The sequence below is a fragment of the Miniopterus schreibersii genome (genome assembly GCF_964146895.1).
Source record: "Miniopterus schreibersii genome assembly, chromosome: 11".
NCBI classification, from domain to species: Eukaryota; Metazoa; Chordata; class Mammalia; order Chiroptera; family Miniopteridae; genus Miniopterus; species Miniopterus schreibersii.
The window spans coordinates 44,959,520-44,981,089 of NC_138111.1; the positions used below are offsets into that span (position 1 = coordinate 44,959,520).

The 21,570-nt window shown below is 42.0% G+C and overlaps 1 protein-coding gene across 9 annotated transcripts in view; it reads left to right on the plus strand.

The window, feature by feature from the left end:
- Window positions 1-5,252: 5,252 nt before the first annotated feature.
- Window positions 5,253-21,570, plus strand: part of PDCD1LG2 (programmed cell death 1 ligand 2) — a 53,724-nt gene continuing 37,406 nt past the window's right edge. For 3 of the 9 annotated variants that reach the window (XR_013999847.1, XM_081151320.1, XM_081151317.1), the window contains exons 1-2: window positions 5,253-5,366; window positions 20,674-20,742. Coding sequence is in view for 6 of the 9 variants with exons in the window: in XM_081151320.1 (XP_081007446.1) it covers window positions 20,688-20,742 (55 nt within the window). In the remaining 3 variants the exon portion in view is untranslated. Of the gene's footprint in view, window positions 5,367-12,960; window positions 13,049-13,341; window positions 13,620-20,673; window positions 20,743-21,570 lie in introns of those variants that run through there. The other 6 variants (XR_013999848.1, XM_081151321.1, XM_081151318.1 and 3 more) reach the window with 4 other exon arrangements.

Sequence of the window (21,570 nt, forward strand, 5' to 3'; positions counted from 1 at the left end):
AGAAAACCATTCTCATCATACCGAAATGATGTCCCATACCCTTTCTCCGTCACCCCTCTACCTCCCCCCATACCCCCACTTCTAGGCAGCCATTAATTATTTCCTGTCTCTATGGATTTGTCTATTATGGACATTCCATATAAATGGAATTACTGTATATAATATGTGGTCTTTGAGACTGGCATCTTTCACAAAGCATGATTTTTCAAGGTTCATCCACACTGTAGCATGTATCAGTACTTCATTCTTTTTTAAGGCTGAATTACCCACTCCATGGATGTACTAAAATTTACTAATCCATTCATCAGTTGCTAGACAGCTGAACTCTTTCTACTTTTTGGCTATTATGAATAATGTTGCTGTAATCATTCATGTATAGGTTTTTGTGTGGACAAATATTTTTATTTCTCCTGGACCTATATCTCAGAGTAGAATGCTGGGTCAGACAGTAACTCTGTTTAACATTTTGGAGAACTGCCCAAGTTCAGTTCCACTTGAAATTCCAATCCTATGCCCTTTTCAAATTTCCCAGCTCTCCTCCCAGGACAGGCTGAACTTTTGGCTCTGCCCTCTTGAGCGGGGGAGGGACATATCCCCAGGCTCCATCTGGTTCAGTCTGAAGTCAGTGGCTTGTTAAGGGCCCAGGACTGTGCCTCTGATTTCCCTTCCTCCTGCTTTGTCCGAAGTCACAGAAACTGTTGGGGTCTTCAGTGGTCACTAAGAGCTCAGGGACCTGGGATGAAGAGTGCCCCCATTTTTCAACAACCCTGCCGCTCTTCATCCCACCCCCACCCCCATATGGGACAGTCCAGCAAACCTCCCCCATTCAGAAACTTCAGGCAAGAAGCAGATATTTATCTCTATGTAAGGGCCCTCCTCTCAAACTTCGAGGATGTGTGTCCAACAGCCTCTTCTCCCCAAGAATGAGAGGGGAAGACGACAGTGTATGTTTCCTCTTAGGCCCTCAGAACCTCCTCCTTGTCTCTAATCTCTCTCTTTAATTTTTCATTGTAAAGGTGAGTGGACCAGTTCAACTTCTCCGACACCCCTTTCTTCTCTACTCTTACTTCCTGACCCAATCCTATCCCTGGGGAAACTCACCTGAGGAATTAGAACTTACTTAAATTTGAAATTTGTTCTTTCAGTAACTTTTTTCTCAACACAAAGCTATCTCTCCAGTTCTTTCCCATTCAGTAATGTGGGGGATGCTGGGGCAGGAAAAGTACCTAATCAATAGGTTACATCGACCCATTAAACAGACAGTAAACCTCCCTTTTATCTGAGTTCCTTTCAGGGAATGAGCTAAACATGAACAACCTTTGTTCAAAAAATAAACAACCATCTCAGTTGCTTTGGCCAGACTATCAATCTACACCTTCCCTTCCCTCCTTGTGAGGCCAAGCCTTCCTTACAGACAGAGGTCAGGTGGGATTCCAGGCCAAGCGTTTGACCTCTGGCATAAGTGACCAATCTCCATTCCCTGAGCTGACCATGACTCAAGGAAGGCAAATTTTCAGGTGGCCCCATGTGGACTCCTCCCTTCTCTCTTTCCTCTCACTGCCTATGACTTTCTCCCACCTCTGAATTCCCATCCCCATTTCAAAAGAGGGGGCCTGCCATCATTGCCTTTCATCACATTCCAGATAAACTCATATCAAAGCCTTGGTTCCTGACTTTGGGAATGTTGCTAAGACTGGTTCTAGATAAACTGCTGCCTCCTTGTCGTTGTCACCTTTTCCTGAGCTCTTCTTTTTGCCCACTTTCCAGAACCCTGGGTGCATTTCTTTCTCACTCTTAGGCTGTGTTCTTTTGTTGTTTTGTTTTTCCTATAAGGCCTAACTGAGAGAGAAAGAGTGGACTTACTTTTAAAAATATATATATATTCTTATTGACTCCAGAGAGAGGAAGGGAGAGGGAGAGAGATAGAAACATCAACAATGAGAGTCATCGACCAGCTGCCTCCTGCAAGGCCCCTCTGGGGGTGGAGCCTGCAACCCAGGCATGTGCCCAGACTGGGAATCGAACTGCCATCTCCTGGATCCTAGGTTGATGCTCAACTGCTGAGCCACGCCAGCTGGGTGAGTGGACTTACTTTTTGGACCTGAAACAGCTAACACTGATTTAGTGCCTGCTCTGTGGCAAGCACTGTTCTAGGTGCTTTATATGAACACTTACATCACATTACGTTGCATTGCATTATACACATTATGTTGTATTACACTGCATTTGGAGGAAAATGGGAAGAAAGTATAGAAATGGTTGTGGTAGTTCTTACCCCCTCTGCCTTGCACTCACAAGGTGATCCTGGTTAAGCTGCGTAATCTCTCTTCACCTAGACTTTTCCTCTGTAAAATGGAAAGGGGACTTGCAGACTGGTTGTATACACTGGTGAGATCATTATTATGCTTAGTATAGTGCAGTATTTATCACCTAAATTACAATTGTCCATGGCCAAGTATCATCTTACACACTGTTAAAAACAAAATTCATATCTATGATGATCCTATCCCAAATCTGAATTTCTATTGAAAAAACTTAATATAGATCTGGCTTCGGAGATAGACCATTATAAGGACAATAGCATTGTTGAAAATGAATTTTAAATAAGTTTTGAAAAAATAAAAATAAAAACAAAATTCGACTGAGTAAATTTTTAAAATCTTATTGGCTTTACTCAAGTATTCATGAATCCAGCAGTATCCAATTTAGCAAATAGAAAGGGGCTCCAAGGACCTATAAGAAATGAACAATTTTCACAGACAGGAGGGAGCAGGAACAAAGAAGTTATATTAGATGAAAAAGCAAATTCCCATCAGGATTCCTATCAGGCAGATTATCTAACTAGTGCTTTTCTAGGCAACTCTTTTTTTTTTTTTTTTAGATTGGAAAGGAAGAAGATGGTCTTTATTCACTGATGACATTATTGTCCATATACTAGAAAATCCTATAAAATGTATAAAAAGCTACTTAAACTAATAAGTAAGTTTAGCAAGTTTTCAGGATACGAGATCAATATACAAAAATCAATTGCATTTCTATACTTTAGCAATAAACTATTAAAAAATTTAAAACAATACTGTTTACAGTAGCATAGAAAATATGAAATACTTAGGGATTAATTTGACAAAAGATGTGCAATGAAAACTACAAAACATTTCTGAGAGAAATTACATAATATCTAAGCAAATGGAGATATGCCATATTCATAGATTGGAAGATTCAATATATATATATATATATGTATATTTTAATTTATCTTTAATGTTGAAAGTATTACAGGTATCCCATTCCCCGCCCTCTCCCCTTAACCCCCTATACCTTGCTTCCACTCCCTCCCCAGGCCTTCGGCCCATTATTGTTTGTGTCCATGGGTTATGCTTATATGCATATAACTTCTTTGGTTAATCTCTTCCCACCCTCCACACCCCTTCCCTCTTCCCCCTTTCCTCTTCCCCCTTCCCTCTTCCCCCTTCCCTCTTCCCTCTTCCCTCTTCCCGAGATACAACCGTCTGTTACATGCTTCAGTATCTCTGGATCTGTTTAGTTTGTCAGATTCTTTTGTTCATTAGCTTCTTCTTAAAGAAGACTCTTCAACAATTCATATAGTACTGGTCAGGTGATGATGAAATCCTTTAGCTTTTCTTATCTGTGAAACTCTTTACCTGACCTTCAGTTCTAAATGATAGCTGTGCTGGGTAGAGTAATCTTTGTTGTAGGTTCTTGCTTTTTGTCGTGTTGAATATTTCTGGCCACCCCCTTCTGGCCTGCAAAGTTTCTGTTGAGAAATCAACTGACAGTCATATGGGTGCTCCCTTGTAGGTAACTAATTGCTTTTCTCTTGCTGCTTTTAAGATTTGTCTTTAAACTTTGGCATTTTAATTATGATGTGTCTTGCTGTGGGCCTCTTTGGGTTCCTCTTGTTTGGGACCCTCTGTGCTTCCTGGACATATAAGTCTATTTTTTCCCCCAGGTAGGGGAAGTTTTCTGTCATTATTTTTTCAAATAAGTTTTCAATGTCTTGCTCTCTTTCTTTTCCTTCTGGCACCCCATAATATAAATGTTGGACTGCTTGAAGTTGTCCCAGAGACTCCTTACACTATCTTCATATTTCTAGGTTCTTTTTTCTTTTTGCTCTTCTGGTTGGGTGTTTTTTTTTGCTTCCTCATGTTCCAAATTGCTGATTTGATTCTCAGCGTCCTCTACTCTACTGTCGATTCCTTGTAGATTATTCTTCATTTCAGTTTGTGTAGCCTTCATTTCTTACTGGTACTTTATTATGTCATTGATGATCTCACTAGTTTCCTTAATAGTCTTACTAAAATCCATGAGCATCCTTATAACCATTATTCTGAACTTTGTATCTAGTAGCTTGCTTGGATCTATTTCATTTTAGTTCCTTTTCTGGAAATTTCTTTAGTTCTTTCCTTTGTGAATGTTTGTTTGCCTTCACATTTGGGCTGCTTCCTGGTGTTTGTTTCTATGTATTAGGTAGAGCTGCTATGTCTCCTGGGATTTGTAGAGTGGCTTTCGGTAGTAAGTGTCCTATAGCGTCCAGTGGCTCAGCCTCTCCAGTCACCTGAGCTGGGCCTTCTAGGTGCTCCCCTGTGTGGTCTATATGTGCTGTACTATTGTAGTTGAGCCTAGGTTGCTGTTGGTGTCACCTGGAAGAAATGACCCCCAGTCCAATCAGCTTCAAGGACCAGCTGAAACTACAGCCAAAGGGTTGCTGTGCTAGAGAGACCCCTATAGAGCAGGATTTACTTCAGTGGAGCTTTGGTGTTCACCAAGTCCGCCCCTTGAGTGTGTCACTCGTGGGTGTGGTAGGACTGTAATCTAACATTGTCGAGTCTGACCACCAGGTGCACTGTCTCTGGGGCCTCCTGGGAGGTGCAAAGTCAGCCTCTGCCAGTGCCTTGCCTGGGCCACCCAGCATGAGCTACACAGCAAACTGTAGTTGGCTGCTACTTGTGCTGGGCTTGGAGGTGCCCAGGAGAGGCCAAGCTATGGACTAATGCAGCTGCCGCTAATGCCACGCCTGGGGCCACTTATTGAGAGGTATGGGGCACGCTGAGGCCAGCTCCTGCTTGTTTGAGAGATTTTAGGAAAGTCCTAAGCATGAGGCTCGAGAGGCCACTTGCATAGAAAACCCCCTGGAAATGGCCTGGATGAGCCTGCAGGTGGGGAGGGGCAGGGCCTCTGGGAATCACGGGGCGGGGCCAAAGGTGTGAGTCAGGCGCTGGCGATTCAGAGAAGGAGACTGCCTGCCTGCTGTGTGCATGGAGGACTCGCCAAAGGAGCAATAGTCCCCGCCAGCTCTTCTGCCTGGGAGAAAGCTGCCCCTCACCTTTCGTCCCGATTTCAGACAGGTTAGTTCCTCCCCAAATGTCCTAGGTCCTTTCAAGCTGCTGCCCGGTGCTGGGGATCAGAGGGAGCGCGTCTGAGTGAGTCCGTGCACGGACCCTTTAAGAGGAAAGCCTGGGGCTCCCTCAGCCACAGTCCCCGCTAGTTTCACAGCTCGAAGTTGTGGGGACTTCTCCTCCCGGCCCTGGAGCCCTGGGTTGGGGGCCTGCTGTGGGGTTCGGACCCCTCACTCCTCCGGGAAACCCCCACCGCCGAGATTCCTTCCCGGGTTTAAACCGCAGCACTGGGTGTGGGCCCGAGGCCGCGTCACCGCGATCCAGCCCCGATCCGCCCGCGTCTCTGCCCCTGCTACTGGTCTCGGTGCTTCTTCGGTTCCCTGGTTGCAGGGCTTCTGTTCAGCCAGATTTCAGGAGGTTCTGAGTGATGGTGGTTCTGTATTTTAGTTGTGATTTTGATGTGGCTGTGGGAGGTGGCGGGTGCAGCTGTTACCTACACTGCTGTCTTGTTGTCTCCAAGACTCAATATTTTTAAGGTGTGAATTTGGTGTAAATTGACCTGCAGGTTCATTGCAATCCCAACCCAAATCAGAGCAGGCTTTGTTGTTGTTGTTGTTGAAATGGACAAATTGATTCTAAAATTCATTTGAAAATGCACAAGATGTAGAATACTCATGCCAACTTTGAGAGAAAAAACAACAAAGTTGGAAAATTTAAATGATCTGATTTCAAGACTTATTATAAAGCTATGGTAATCAAGACCATGTGGTATTAATGTCGAGATAGCTATATAAAACAATAAACAGAATAGATTCTATAAATAAACTCACATTTATATGATTGATTGATTTTCAACAAAGTAGCTAAGGTAATTCAGCAGAGAAAAGATAATCTTTTCGATAAATGGTTGAAACAATTGGATATCTATGTGCAAAAAAAAATTAATTTCAACCTCTGTCTTACATTGTATATAAAAATTAATGTAGCATAGATCATGGTCACAAATTTAAAATTTAATACTACAAAATTTTGGGGGCCTTAGGTTAGGCAAAGATTTCTTAGATATGACACCATAAGCACAATCTATAAATATGAATAAGTGAAACATTATCAAAATTAAAAATATCAGCTTTTGAAACATACTTTTAAGGGCATGAAGGGACATGTCACAGAATGGAAGAAAATATTTGCAAATCACAAATCTAAAAAGACATATCCAGACAAACCTCAACCAACATCATACTCAATGGTCAAAAACTAAAACCATTTCCCTTAAAAACAGAAACATGGCAGGGATGTCCACTTTCACCACAGCCATCAGACAGGAAGAAAACATAAAAGGTATCCAAATTGGAAAGAAGGAAGTAAAACTGTAATTATTTGCAGATGACATGATATTGTACATAGAAAACCCTAAAGACTCCATCAAAGTACTACTAGATTTGATAAACAAATTTGGCAAAGTAGCTGGATACAAAATCAACATCCAGAAATCAGTGGCAGTCTTATACACCAATAATGAACTTTCAGAGAGAGAAACTAAAAAAGCAATACCATTTACCATTGCAACTAAAAAAATAAGATACCTAAGTATAAACTTAACCAAGGATGTAAAAGACCTGTACTCGGAAAACTACAGGACACTGAAAAAAGAAATAGAGGAAGATTTAAACAAGTGAAAGAATATACCATGCTCATGGGTTGGAAGAATTAATATCATTAAAATGTCCATACTACCCAAAGCTATTTATAAATTCAATGCAATTCCTATTAAAATACCAACAGCATATTTCACAGAGCTAGAACAAACATTTTGAAAATTTATATGGAACCAAAAAAGACCCCGAATAGCTGAAGCCATCTTGAGAAAAAAGAATAGAGTGGGAGGGATCATATTACCAGACTTCAAACTGTACTACAAAGCCACTGTAATCAAAACAGCCTGGTATTGGTACAACAACAGACATATAGATCAACAGATAGAACAGAATCCCCAGAAATAGACCCAAGCCATTATGGTCAGTTAATATTTGACAAAGGAGGCAAGAGCATACAATGGAGTAAAGACAGTCTCTTCAATAAGTGGTGCTGGGAAAATTGGACAGCACAAAAAAATGAAACTAGACCACCAACTCATACCATACACAAGAATAAACTCAAAATGGATGAAAGACTTAAATGTAAGTCACGAAACTATAAAAATCCTGGAAGAAAACATAGGCAATAAAGTCACAGACATCCCACATAGTGGAATTTTCACTGATAACATCTCCTAAAAAAAAGGTCAAGAGAAACAAAAGAAAAAATAAACAAATGGGACTACATCAAACTAAAAAGCTTCTGCACAGCAAAAGAAAACAGCCTCAAAATACAAAGGAACCCCATGGTCTGGGAAAACATATTCACCAAGGATATTTCTGATAAGGTGCTAATTTCCAAAGTGTAAAAAGATCTCATACTCAGCAAGGGGAAGACACAATCCAATTAAAAAATGGGCAAAGGACCTGAATAGACACGTCTCCAAAAAGGACATACAGTTGGCCAAGAGACACATGAGAAAATGCTCAATGTCGATAATCATCAGAGAGATGCAAATTAAACCCACAATGAGGTATCACTTCACACCTGTCAGAATGGCTACAATCAACAAATCAACAAATGACATGTGCTGGCGAGGGTGTGGAGAAAGGGGAACCCTAGTACACTGCTGATGGGAATGCAGACTGGGGCGGCCACTATGGAAAACAGTATGGAGGTTCCTCAAAAAATTAGAAATGGAACTGCCTTTTGACCCAGTGATCCCACTTCTAGGAATATATCCTAAGAATCCTGAAACACTAATCAGAAAGAATATATGCACCCCTATGTTCATAGCAGCACAATTTACAATAGCTAAGATCTGGAAACAGCCCAAGTGCCCATCAGTAGATGAGTGGATAAAAAAGTGGTGGGGCATTTACACCATGGAATACTATGCAGCTGTAAAGAAGAAGAATCTCGTACCCTTTGGGACAGTATGGATGGACCTAGAGAATATTATGCTAAGTGAAATAAGCCAGGCAGCGAAAGACAAACATCACATGATCTCACTTATATGTGGAATCTAAAGAACTTAATAAACTGATAAACAGAATAGATTCAAAGACATGGAAGCATGGATCAGACTGATGAATCTCAGAGGGATGGAGGAGGGTGAGTGGGTGGAGGGGAAGAGATTAACCAAAGAATTTATACACATATATGCACAACCCAAGGATATGGACAATGGTGGGGAGAGGGACTGGGGAGGGGTGTGGGACGGGGTGGAATGGGTCATTGGGGAGAAAAAGGGACATATGTAATATTTTAAACAAAAATAAAATAAAATAAAAGACATATCCAGATTATGTAAAGAACTTCCAAAACTAAATAGTGGGAGAATGCACATCCTACTTTTAAAAAATTGGCAAAAGATTTAAATGGTCACTTCATTAAAAAAAGATACATGGATGGCAAATAAGCTCATGAAAGGATGCTTAACATCATCAGTCATTATATAAATACAAATTAAACCTACAATGAGATACCACTACACATCTTTTAGGCTGTCTAAAAAGTGTGGGTGAGAATATGGAGAATCTAGAACTCTCATTCACTGCTGGTGGGAATGTAAAATGGAACAACCACTTTGAAAAATAGTTCGGCAGTTTCTTAAAAAGTTAAACATACACCTACCACAAACATACACCTACCACCTAAATGACAACCATTTCACTCCTGGGTATTAATCTGAATAAAAGCATATATGCACTCACAGACTTGTGCATTGACGTTGATAGTTTTGTTTGTAATAGCCAGAAACTGGAAACAACCTAAAAGTCCAACCGAATTGTAGCATATCCATATAATGGACTATTACTCAGTAATAAAAAGAAATAAACTATTGATACACTCGGCAATTATGAATGAATCTCAAAATAATTAAGACTGATTCTCCCCCCACCAAAGCACATATTATAGTATTCCATTTATATGCAATTCTATAAAATGCAAAATGCAAACTAATTTATAGCGACCAAAAGCAGATCTATGGTTATTTGAGGAATAGTTATGGTAGATTGTGACTGGGAGGAGGGATTACACATGGGCAGAAGGAAACTTTGGGGGTTGATAAATACATTCACTGCCTGAATTGAGCTGATGATTTCAGGGGCCTATTTGATTTTTACATATATAAAAACCAAATAATACACTTTAAATGTGTAGGTTTTTGCATGTCAACAAAAATTCCCCATCTGAGGTGTGGGGAAAGGAGAATTCTTTTCAGATGAACAGTTTGTAAATGGCGCAAATGCAGCCTCAGTTGAAAACCAAGAATGCCCTCGCCCCGCTGGGCGTAGCTCAACAGATGAGCATCGACCTAGGATCCAGGAGACTGAGGTTCGACACCTGGTCAAGACACATGCATGGGTTGCAGGCTCGATCCCCAGTCGGGGGCGTGCAGGAGGCAGCTGATCAATCATGACTCTCTCACCATTGATGTTTCTGTCTCTCTCCCTTCCTCTCTCTGAAATCAGTAAAGATATTTTTTTTAAAAAAAGAGGAAATTATTATTAAAAACAAAACAAACAAACAAAAACTGAGAATGCCCTCCACTGAGAGGAGGGGAGGAGCACCTTTTACAGAGAATGGTCCCACCCTGGTTCCCAATTGACACATTTTATGCAAATAAATCCGAATCTGCACAGTCCTGATTGGTCGGCACTGCGTGTTCTGATTGATCATTATGGAGCAGTTCTGATCGGCCGGGATAGGTGCAAATGAGGTTATAGTTGTCCAGATTGGGTAGTATAGGGGAGGTCTCAGTTCACTAGTGGAAAGATGATACTAGGAACTCCCTACGAAGTGTTGAGTCGGGAGGCACAGCACAATGCAGGAGGCTGACAGCTCAGCTGGTGACTTTTCCTGAAATGCAGAGTGAGAGGCCTCAGTGAGCAAAAGCCACAGACTCTGATCATGAATTTGGGCCCTGTTGACCACGAGGAGTCCTCTTTGGCAAATATATTTCTTCTCAGGGTTCACATCAATAAAGCTGGGGTTTTTGTTTGTTTTTAATGCTCACCTGGGGATATTTTTTCCATTGCTTTTCAGAGAGAGTGGAGGGGGTGGGGAGAGAGAGACATCCATTGATTGCCTTCCTCACTTGTCCCAACTGGGCTGGGAATCGAGCCTGCAACTGAGGTACATGCCCTTGACTGGAATCGAACCCCGAGACCCTTTAGCCTGAGGGCCGGTGCTCTAACCACTGAGCCAAACCAGCTAGGGCTGAAGCTGTTTTTGTTTGTTTGTTTGTTTGTTTTAAAAGGGGGGGAATATAGAGAAAGAGGCAACATGTGATACTGTGAATTTCCAAGTTTTGCCATCAGACAAAGCTGGCCTGGTGTTCTTGAGCAAGTCACTTGGGATTCTCAGCTGTAGAAATAATACTGCCCTCTCATGGTTTAAGGAATAGTGGAAGCTTTGGTAAAGCATATGGCCCTTGGCTAGGCATTCAATTTTGGTGTTGTGCAAGGTGGAAGGGAAGCAGGCAGCCTGCATTCAGCTTCAAGTTCTAGTGCATTTTGGGGTTTTTTTTTTGTGTGTGTGTGTGTGTTTTAATCTTCACCCAAGGATACTTTTTCCATTGCTTTTCAGAGAGAGTGGAAGGGAGAACAGAGAGAGAGAGGAGAGAGAAGCATCGATGGGCATTAACTGGTTGCCTCCTGCAAATGCCTGGAAGGGCCAGGGATGGAGCCTGCAACCGAGTCCATGAATCAGACCAGGATTCTTCAGTCTGTGGGCAGTCACTCTAACTACTGAACCAAACCGGCTAGCACTCTAGTGCATTTTGGATCTGTGACTTTAAGCAAGTTCCTTAACTTCCCTGTGTCACTGTCTCAGTTGTAGAGGGGATTAAATGACACAATCTGTGTAACTAGCATAGTACCAGGTACACACCAGGAGAGGAGCCATCAGTGATGTTCTCGACCGGCTGGCAGGGGTGTCGGGGCTGAGGCCTGGGAAGGCTGAGCGGCTCAGAGGGTGGAACAGGAGCGGCAGTAAAACCCACATCCCGAAGTTCCAGCGAACAGTGGGACAGGCCAACCACGCCACCCCCACCTCCCAACCTGCCCTGATTAAGCAATACTTTATCCACTGGTTTAAGATTCCATTTGGGGAGAGACAAAACTATAATCAAGTCTTGGTTTGGTGATGAGAATCATAGTGTAACTCACTCCATTTTGAGCCTGTTGTCTTGTTTAGGAGCCCACACTATGCCTCTTAGGGATCTTCTATTAAGGGAACGATGCTAAATGAAATAAATTAGAAACAAACATAAGCCCTTTGCAAAGTTCTTGAAATGTTTTCTTGTTGCTGTTGTTTAGCAATTTAACTATACTTTCCCATTACTGATTTTTTTTTAAAAATTGTTTCCATATCTTTATAAAAGTAATTTGTGTTCATGGCAAATTATTTAGAAAATAAAATATAAGCAAAAAGAAGAAACTAAAAAATCACCTGCAAGTCTTCTACCTAGATGCCCCTGTTAACACTTTGGTATCTCCCCCTCCAGTATTTTTTCAAGGCACATAGATTTATGAGGCAGGAAAACATGCTGAGATATTAGTTTGAGTTGTGTGTGAGCCCTGTTGTGGAAAACACCCTTGCTCTGAGATGGGTCTGGTTGCCCAAACCTACTGGATGAAAAAAGAGCCCAGAGGAAAAAGAGTGGGCCAAGTGGGAGACAACTTGGATGAGACAGAGAAGGGAAACAGTAGGGAGTGCATCTCCCTCCTGAAGAGGGACAGGCATTCTGATGGGTGGTGTGTGACTCCTGTGTAGACACTAAACCCTCGGAGCCATGCAGGAGACATATGCCCATTCCTCAGGCCTCTGTGGTTCCACTATATAGTGGGGCTTTTCAGTGGTGAGACTAAAACCAGGTGGCAAGAAAGGCCAACTTGAATATAGACCTGGATGACCAATCTCATTTCTAGTGAGATAGGCTAGTAAACCAGGACAAGCTGAATAGGGAAACTGAGACAGATAGTTAACAGCCAAGCAGTTTACAGCCACCTAGGAAACTGCAAAATCCTACCTTCCCTAAACAAGGACTCTTGAAGAGTAAATGGTTTACACTTCTCCCTCTAAGGTGATGAAATAGCTTAAATCACCTTACTCAGTGAGATATCAAAAATCCAGTTAGTGTGATTTGTGCCAACCACACCAAAGGATGGATGAAGTCAGTGGAATAAATCTCATTTTGGTACATCAGCATAAAGCTGATGGATATTCAATTGAAACCCTCCCCTAAGACCTCCCCTAAACTCCTGGCCTTTAAAATCCTCAAGACGAAGGACCCAGGGTGCTCTCTCCCTCTCGGGAGCATGCCCCACACCTTTCCTTTCCCCCTGCCCTTCCTTCCCCCAGGCGTTACCTTTGCCTGCCTCTCTCCTAAGCTCCCAGGGCCCTTCTTCTGCCTCCGTAACTTATTTCTTGAGCCTACACAGCCCAGCTGGCTCACTTCCCTTGCCTCTGCAACCTCATAAATAAACATTCTGTTGTAATTTGAGTTAGCTCTGAATTCTTTTTTTGCCGAGCTCAAGAACCAAGATCCAACTCTGCTGGTAACACCTCGTGCCCCTTTGCTGTCACTGTCGTCGATACCGCAGGTAACACTGCCATAGCGCTCCCTCGGGGTCAGCAGGGGGCCTCTCATGCTGACAGGGCACGTGTTCTTAGCCCCATTCCTCTAAGTTTTCCTTATCCCCTCTCCATGCCTTGCCTCTGGCACACAGCTAGGACATGCTGATAGTCTTTCCTTGCCCTTCTTTGCTGCTTCTAACTTTAAACAAGTTTTCCTAGGGAAACTGTCAGAGATTGTTTGCTGCGAAGCGACCCCCGAAAGCAAAACCAAAACTCCGTAGGTTGGGCTTCAATTAGTTCCTGAGAAGCGGTTGTGGTTGGAGCTACTCTGACTTCTTTTTTCTTGTCGGGCAGACTTACGATGGCTTTTCCTTGTGCATCCTCCGGTGTCCCCGTGCCAGCTGGAAAGAAGCCTGGCTTGGGTCTACCGCTTGTTGCAGTGGCCTAGGCAGCAACCTAATTGTTTTGTTTTGTTTTGTTTTTTGGCTCTTTGTTCAGTTGGCTTCTAGGAAGGAATCTAATGGAAAGAGCAACTTTTATTCTTTTACTTTTCTTTTGTTTGTTTTTTTGCCTGAGGAACAAGTGCCAAGTCTTCACGTGAGTATTGAGTGGTTGAGATTTTCCGGTACTTTGAGTCGGAGGTGTGGGACATGATGGGGCTGTCACCGTGAGCTAAGTGTGGCCACACTTTCTCTCCACGTCATCGGAGGCAGGAGAAATTCCGCCTCAGACATTGTGCTCAGAGGCACAAACAAGCTAATTTCCTCCTGTCCCCAAAACAGTAGGATTTCTCTTGCTTGTCCCTTTGCTTATTAGTATTGTTGGGCAGTTTTATCAGGTGAGATATTTTTATGCACAAAATAAATGTGCACTGGGAAAAAAAAAAAGGAACTATTCCTGAGATTATCTCTCAGTTTAGAATTTTTGAAGGGTTAATGGAACTTTAAAGTGTGTTTTTCTGCCTCTGACATCTGTCCTGTTAGCAGGGAGTCAACAGTCTGGGCTGGCCTGTGTTTACAAGCTCTGCTCTAAAAGTTAGCTGTTTAAAAACAAAACAAAACAATAATTACATTAACTTATACTGCAGACAACCATTATGTAACAAAAATGTGATCTGGGGCCTACTAAAAGGTTTATTTTTCTATGTGAAATGATGAGAGGAAAGATTAGTAAAATGAAAGAAAACTGCAACTATTTATTGCTCTCTGCCTTGGTGCACATAATAGAAAAGAAGTGACAATGGATTCGTGTAAGAGAGGGTTGGCTGTGGATCCCTCGGTTTTCGAATGTTTCAGAGCTTGAACGATTTTCCGGAGCGGATCACATTTGAAAACCGAGGTACCACTGTACCAGTAATGAGTTCCCGAACACTAGAGGTGAGTAGCAGACACAATTGAAGCAGAACAAACAGCTTAAGACACTTTAGAGAGGCTTATCCACTTGTGTTAAATGCATAAGGATGGAAGACTATGTAAGGAGATATTTAAGATGCAATACTATTTCTTTAAGTACGTGAGGAAATTGAGAGAGAGGAAAAATAAGATTAGAAAAAATAAGATGAGATCAGACATGAGAGATTAGAATTCTTAAAGCACTTGTGAGATCCTAGGCATGGAAAGTGCATGTTTTTTTTTCTGGCTGAAGCAAGATGGGCCATACCAGGGAAGGTTCTGCAGGTCACTCTAAGGAGAACTTTACCTTATAAAGAATGGGAGCTATTGAAGCCTTTTAAGCAGGAGTGACATGGTCAGATGTGAATGTTCAGTATTCAGGAGATTGTTATGCCTGCTAGGTAAAGCAATAATCTAGTCAACAAATGTTAACAGAGTGTTTGTTTACTGCCAGACAATGTTAAAGGGGCTGAAGGCATAGTAGTAAGCAAAACAGACAAAGATCCTTGACTTAAGTGATCAGATTCTTACAAAAGATGGCAGGCAACAACATGATAAACAAGTACATTATATGGTATGTGAGACGGTAATGAATGCTTTGGAAAAGATACAGATAAGAATTGGGAATGCTGGAGGACTGGTGCTGTTGCAATTTTACATAAGGTACTTTCAAGCAGAAAGAGCAAAGGAAGTGCCTGGTTACAGGGATATGCACACTGGCAGGAAGGTTCGACCTTGGGGGGACGGATCTGGGAAAGAAGCTGCACAGGCCTAGAGTGGGCTTAGAGCCATTGGGCAGGGAATTCCAGCATCCCAAGGACCCAGATTGTGATGGGTAGTGGGGAAAAGTCAAGGGCTCTGGAAGACACCTCTCAGCCCTGCAAACACCTCACAATGCAGGGAGAGGCATGGCCACAGTGGGCTCCTCTAAAGCATGGAGCTCAAAAGTCCCCTCTTATCTGGGCTTTTGGAAGGACTTAAGATTTTACTCTCAGTGAAAAATTGAGCCATCAAAAGCTTTTGAGCACACCTGATTTATATTTTTAAAGAATTTTTCTGGCCTCTGTGTTGAGAATCAACTGTAGGAAGGCAAGGTCAGAATCATAGAGTCCAGTTATCTGGCCGTTACAGTAATCACCACAGGAGATCATAATGGCACAGGCTGATATGGAAGCAGTGAGATTCTAGATACATTTGAAGGGAGGGCCTATAGGACTTGTTAATGAGTTGGGTGTAGGTGAGAGATGAAAGGAGTGGAGGTGGATCCAAGGTTTGTGTCCACCACCTGGACAAGTGGAAGATGGAGCAGAGGGAAGCAAAACTAAACAGTAAAAATGACAGTGAGGAGGCCGTGCTATGGTATAAGGAGAAATGATGAGGAGCTGAATTAAAGCAACGGATAGCGAAAAGAGGAGGCATCATCCAAGAAGAATTCAGGAAGTAGAATTAACAGGACTAGGGGATGGACTGGATTTGCAAGATGAGAGATGAGTAGGTTTAAGCTGACACCCAAGATTCTGGCTTGAAGTGGGTATTATTATTATTGGCATTATAGGAAAATGGGGCACAAAGAGTGTTTACAAACTGTCCAAGGTCTTAGAAGCTAATCATTTCTAGAACCAGGATTTGAATTCAGATGTGTCTGACTTTAGAACCTGAGCTCTTAACCCTTGCATGGGGCATATTATCCCTGGAAGAAAGAAGGCTGTTATTTGGAAAATACCTTTACAACAGTGTCTGTCTCTCCATTAGCAGTAGCTCAAGTAGGCAGTGTGCAAGGAAAGTCCCCTTGGATGGGCAAGGAAGAAGGGGAAGTTAAGCCCAGTGGTGGCTGAGCGAGGAGTCCTTTCTGTTGCCAGAACTACATGTTATGTGCTATCCTTTCGTGCTCTAGAAGTAAGAATGCTGGACAAGTCCCAGGCCTGCTGGTGCAGCTTAAGATGATATCTTTTGTGGATATATTTGCATGTTTGATATATTTGCATTCTTCAGGTCTAGCTAAGGAGTGCCTTCAGCATTTCCCTATGGAAAGCACTGGATTGTGTTCCTGTCCCAGTTGTACTACCTCCTTCCCTAAAAGAAAAGCAAGAATACTGCCTACTGCAGGCCTCACTTTATATTCCTGTCTAGCTACTGCCTCATCACTCTTCTCTAAAGTGTGGCCTATATTCTGTTATCTCTATATCTTTACCTGCTATTTTCTTTGGAATCCACACAGGTTTTCATCAGCACCAGATGCACTGATACCACACTAATCAGGCCACCCATGACCTCCATACTGCTAAACCCAACTCCAGGAGCTTTTGGCTCAACTGATCACTCCCTCCTTGTAGCACTTTGTTTTAAACTCTAGGTTTTATTGTTATTTAGCTATGGTGAGGCCAACAAATCAGGAAATGACTACCATTGAAAAAATATTTTTTACACTCTTTCCCAAGAGAAAGAGGCATGCGACACCACAGGAGGCAGAGGGTGAAGGGGGAATGTGGTCAGAAGCCTTTATTGTGGTTTTCACAGGAAGGAATGGCAAGGTGTGGGGAGCAGGCTTAGAATTGGCTAGTTTGAATCATTTCAAGAGGCTCTGAGGCATAGGGGCTGTCCCTTGTCCTCTGGTACCTGGCCCTGGGGTGATTAGAATAGACAAGTAGTGGCACAGAGTGTGAGAACCCAGTTAAAAAGGTGGTTGGAGGTATGGGTTCTGGATTGGTTGGTGTGCATTTGAAAGAACTTCTTTTGAGGAATCTGGTAATCCTAGGCGCAGCAATCCCTCCAGAGTCATCAAGACCCCAGATGTCAAAGCATCAGAATACAGAAAATAAATGACATGGTTAATTTGCCTTTTTACTTTTACTCTCAATCCTCTTTTGCTAGTAGCCCCCTCTTAAAGATTGATAAATCGATAATGTTGGAATTCCCATATCTCAGTCTTTCAACACTCTCTTCCCTATCTCTATTGGTTTTAAGTAACACTTACACTTTGATGACTCCCAAACTTATATCTCCACCACCAAACTTTAGACCACCTATTATCCAACTGCCTAGTAAACATCTTCACTTGGATGTCTAAGGGGCATCTCAAGCCAAACACATTCCAAACATAATTCTTGTTGTCTGCTTCTCTGTCTTCTCCATTTTAATAAATTGTACCTGCATTTGCTCTAGCGATTCAAGCCCTAAACCTAGAAATTTAACTAGTTTCTATTTTTGTCAAGCTACATATATAACCTGTGAGAAATTCCCATCAAGTTTGAAAAATATAGAAGACAAATAAATGGAAAAACATTATGGCCCTGGCTGGTGTGGCTCAGTTGGTTGAATGTGATCCCAGACATCGAAAGGGTGCAGGTTTGATTCCTGGTCAGGGCACAGACCCAGGTTACAAATTCAATCTCCTGTCAGAGTGCATACAGTAGGCAACCGATCAATGTTTCTCGCTTACATCGATGTTTCTCTCATTCTCCCTTCCTCTCTCTCTCAAAAATCAAGAAAAACATATTTTGAAAAGAAGGGCACTGTGTGTTCGTGGATTGAAAGACTTAACATTATTATATGGCTATATTTTCCAATGGACATACAGATACAGCGCAGTCCCTATCAAAATTCCAGCTGCCTTTTGTGTGTGTGTAAATGAGTAAGCAGATTCTAAAATTGACATGTAAATACAAGAGAGCCAGAATAGTCTCCCCCCTCTCTCTTTCTCTCTCATACACACACACATACACACACACACACACACACACGCAAACATACAGATACACACCTGCAAAACTTGAAAAAGAGCATAGCTGGAGTATTCACATTTCTTGATTTCAAAACCTACAACAAAGCTACTGTAATCAAGTCTGTGGTACTGACATAAAATAGACATATAGTTCAATAAAATATAATTGAGAGTCCAGAAATAAACCCATACATCTATGGCAAATTGATTTTAGTAAGGGTGCCAAGACAATCCAACCTTTTAAACAAATTGGGCAGGGGCAATTGGATGTCCACACACAAAAGAATGAATGTGGAGCGTTGCCTCATACCATGTACAACAATTAACTCAAAATGCATCAAAGACCTAAATATAAGAGCAAAAGCTATAAAATTCTCAGGAGAAAACAGAGATAGAAATCTTTTTTTACCTTGGATTTGTGAGTGCTTCTTATATATGGCAGCTAAAGCACAAGCAATAAAAGATGAAACAGAGAAATTGACTTCATCAAAGTTAATTGTGCTTTAAAATTAAATGAAAACATTTGGGCTTCAAAGGACCTATCGAGAAGCTGAACAGGCAATCTTCAGACTGGGAGAAAATATTCGTTAACTATGTATTTGATAAACAGCTTGGTGGTTTCTCAAAAGGTTAAATGTAGAGTTACCATTTAATCAAGCAACTCCTACATATATACCCAAGAGAACTGAAACCATGTCTACACAAAAACTTGTATATAAATATTGATAGATTCGTTTGGAATAGCTAACAAGTGGACACAACCCAAATGTCCATCAACTGATGAGTGGATAAACATGTGGTTTAGACATACAATGGAATACTATTCAGTTATAAAAAAGAATGAAGTACTGATATGTGCTACAGAGTAAGTGAGCCTTGAAAATAGAAGCTAGACACAAAAGGCCACATATTGTATGATTCCTTTTATATGAAATATCCAGAATAAGCAAATCGATAGAGACAGAAAGTAGATTAGTGTTTGTCAGGGGCTGGAGGGAGAGGGAAGGGGACTGGGGAGTTTCTGCTAATGGGTATGGGGTTCCTTTTTGGGGTGATGACAATCTAAAATTAGTGGTGTGGGTTACGCAATTCTGTGAATATACTAAAAACCACTGAATTGTACCATTGAATCATCTGTTTTAAATATATACATATACACATGCATGCACACATGTACACCATACACACTCATAATTCTCTATATGTCAATTATTCTTCAATAAAGATGTTGGAAAAATTTTAATAAATTTAAAAGACAAATTATATATATGTACATGTACATGTATGTGTGTGTGTGTACTAAACCTTCAACAAGAACCATTTCTCACCTCCACTGACCCCACAACTCTAATCCAAACTATCATCATCTCTATGAAAATATTCCTCACTGATCATCTTGCTTCTAGTCTTGCCCCACCCACTCTCCTTCCCAACAATAGTCTATTATCTACACCAGAGCTGAGTCCTCTTTTAAAAATGTAAATAAGATCACATCATTCTGATCCAGATCCTCCGCTGGCTTTCTCCATTATACTCGGAGCAGCTCTGCTTTTACTTGACTTACATGTATGGCTCTAACACATTTCCCTTGAAGAAATGGTTCCATGGCTAATATAATTGTGAAACCCTTTTGGAAGACAAAATAACTGACAGTCATGCATCCTGTTCCTTTTTGCCTTCAATCATGAAAAGTCCTTGGATGGGAAAAAGACCTGTTAGCAAAGGAGAAAGTATAGGAGGTGAAATAGGACCAAGGTTGAGCACCCACTCAGCAGAGCCAGTTCTCTGCTCTTCCGGTTTAAACCTCTTAGTAACAGGTAGTTAGAGTGATGTGCGAACTCATTCACAGCATTCAAAAGAGCTTGACTACCTCACCTGCTCAATCAGCTATCAAATACTTGTTGAGAATCTAGCTCTGTGCTACTGAGCACTGTCCCGAGTGTCTGAAGCCCAGAGTTCTGGTCCAGCTGGGATAAATGGTGTGGATTATTTATTTGACAAGCAAGACTGGTTTTCAAGGGCCTACTACTGAAACTATGGAAGGCTCTGTGGGAGAGACAAAGAGATAACCACCAGTGTGGGTAAGTCAGAGGACTGCTTCATATTCAGAAAAGGCTATTAGAAAAGGAGGAAGAGCTTCTAATTTGGATTGGTAAAGAGGCCCTCACTTCCTCTTACCCTATCTTCCCTCTCTCCCATGCCCATAACTTCCCTTCCCAGATTCACTCCGCCATGGCCCACTGCTTCCCTTAAAGATTTATTTAGGAACCCTGGCTGGTCTGGCTCAATTGGTTGGGCGTTGTCCCATAAACAAGGGGTTGCAGACTAGATCCCTGGTACAGGGCTTGCAAGAAGTAGCCAGTCAATGTTTTGCTCTTTCTCTCTCCCTCTCCCTTTCTCCCTCTTAAATTAATAAAAATATATTTTTAAAAAATTTGTTTATAAGTCATTTCCCTGATTTTAGGAGTTGAGCAAGTCGCCAAGTCATGAGACCTGCAAAACTTTGGGAGGCCCTGAGACTTTCAATTGTCTGTTTCAGATCCAGAACAGAACATGTTCCTCCTGCTGCTAATTTTGAGCCTGGAACTACAGCTTCATCAGACAACAGGTAAAAATGAGCAAAGGGAGGGCCTGAGAAAGAGGCGCAGGAGATGGCCCCTAGCTGAAGCCAACGATGAGAATGTGGTCCTCAGGCTGAAGGCTTTCCTTGAGGGGAAGTGTGATTATTGGCTGTTACAAGCACAGCAAAAAGAATGGTGGCTTGTGCACACCCGTGTTCCTGTGTTACAAGAACAGGGACTGAGAGTATTGGTCCAGTGGAGGTGGTGACAAGAAGATGGAGCCTCTCAGACCATGCACCTCTGAACTGATACAAGAGGGTGTTGGTTGTTTGTCCTGAAAGGTGAGGTGCCAAGCAGCTGTCCCTTCTCTTCTGGCAGGGAGAGTGAGGAGACAAAGGTCAGGGGGACACCTAAAAGACTTTGTTACTCTAAATAGAGCCTCTTGCAGACATTCTGATGATTATTAAATATTTATTTTGTTGTAAGCAGTGGGAGCAGCACCAGGTGTTAGACTGATGGAGTCAGACTGGACCTGGGTTCAGCAACCTTGGTACTTGGGCTCTGGCTAGGAAAGAATTCAGAGCCAAGACTCAAACTATAAGAGAACATTTATTTGGAAAATCACAGAGGTGGAAGAAGTAATTCATAGAAGAAACAGGCTTAGGAAATAAGTTATAGAGGCAAAGCAAGGGCCTTAGGAGCTTGGGAGTGAGGAAGGTAATGGGGGAAAGGGGGGGGGAAGGCATACTCCTGGGAGGGAGAGTGCTCTGAGCCCTCCATCCCAAGGGTTTTAAGGATGGAGATTTTAGAGGAGTCCCAGGGGAAGATCTTAATAGAATATTCAGCAGCTTTCCAGGTGTGTCCTTTCACAGCCT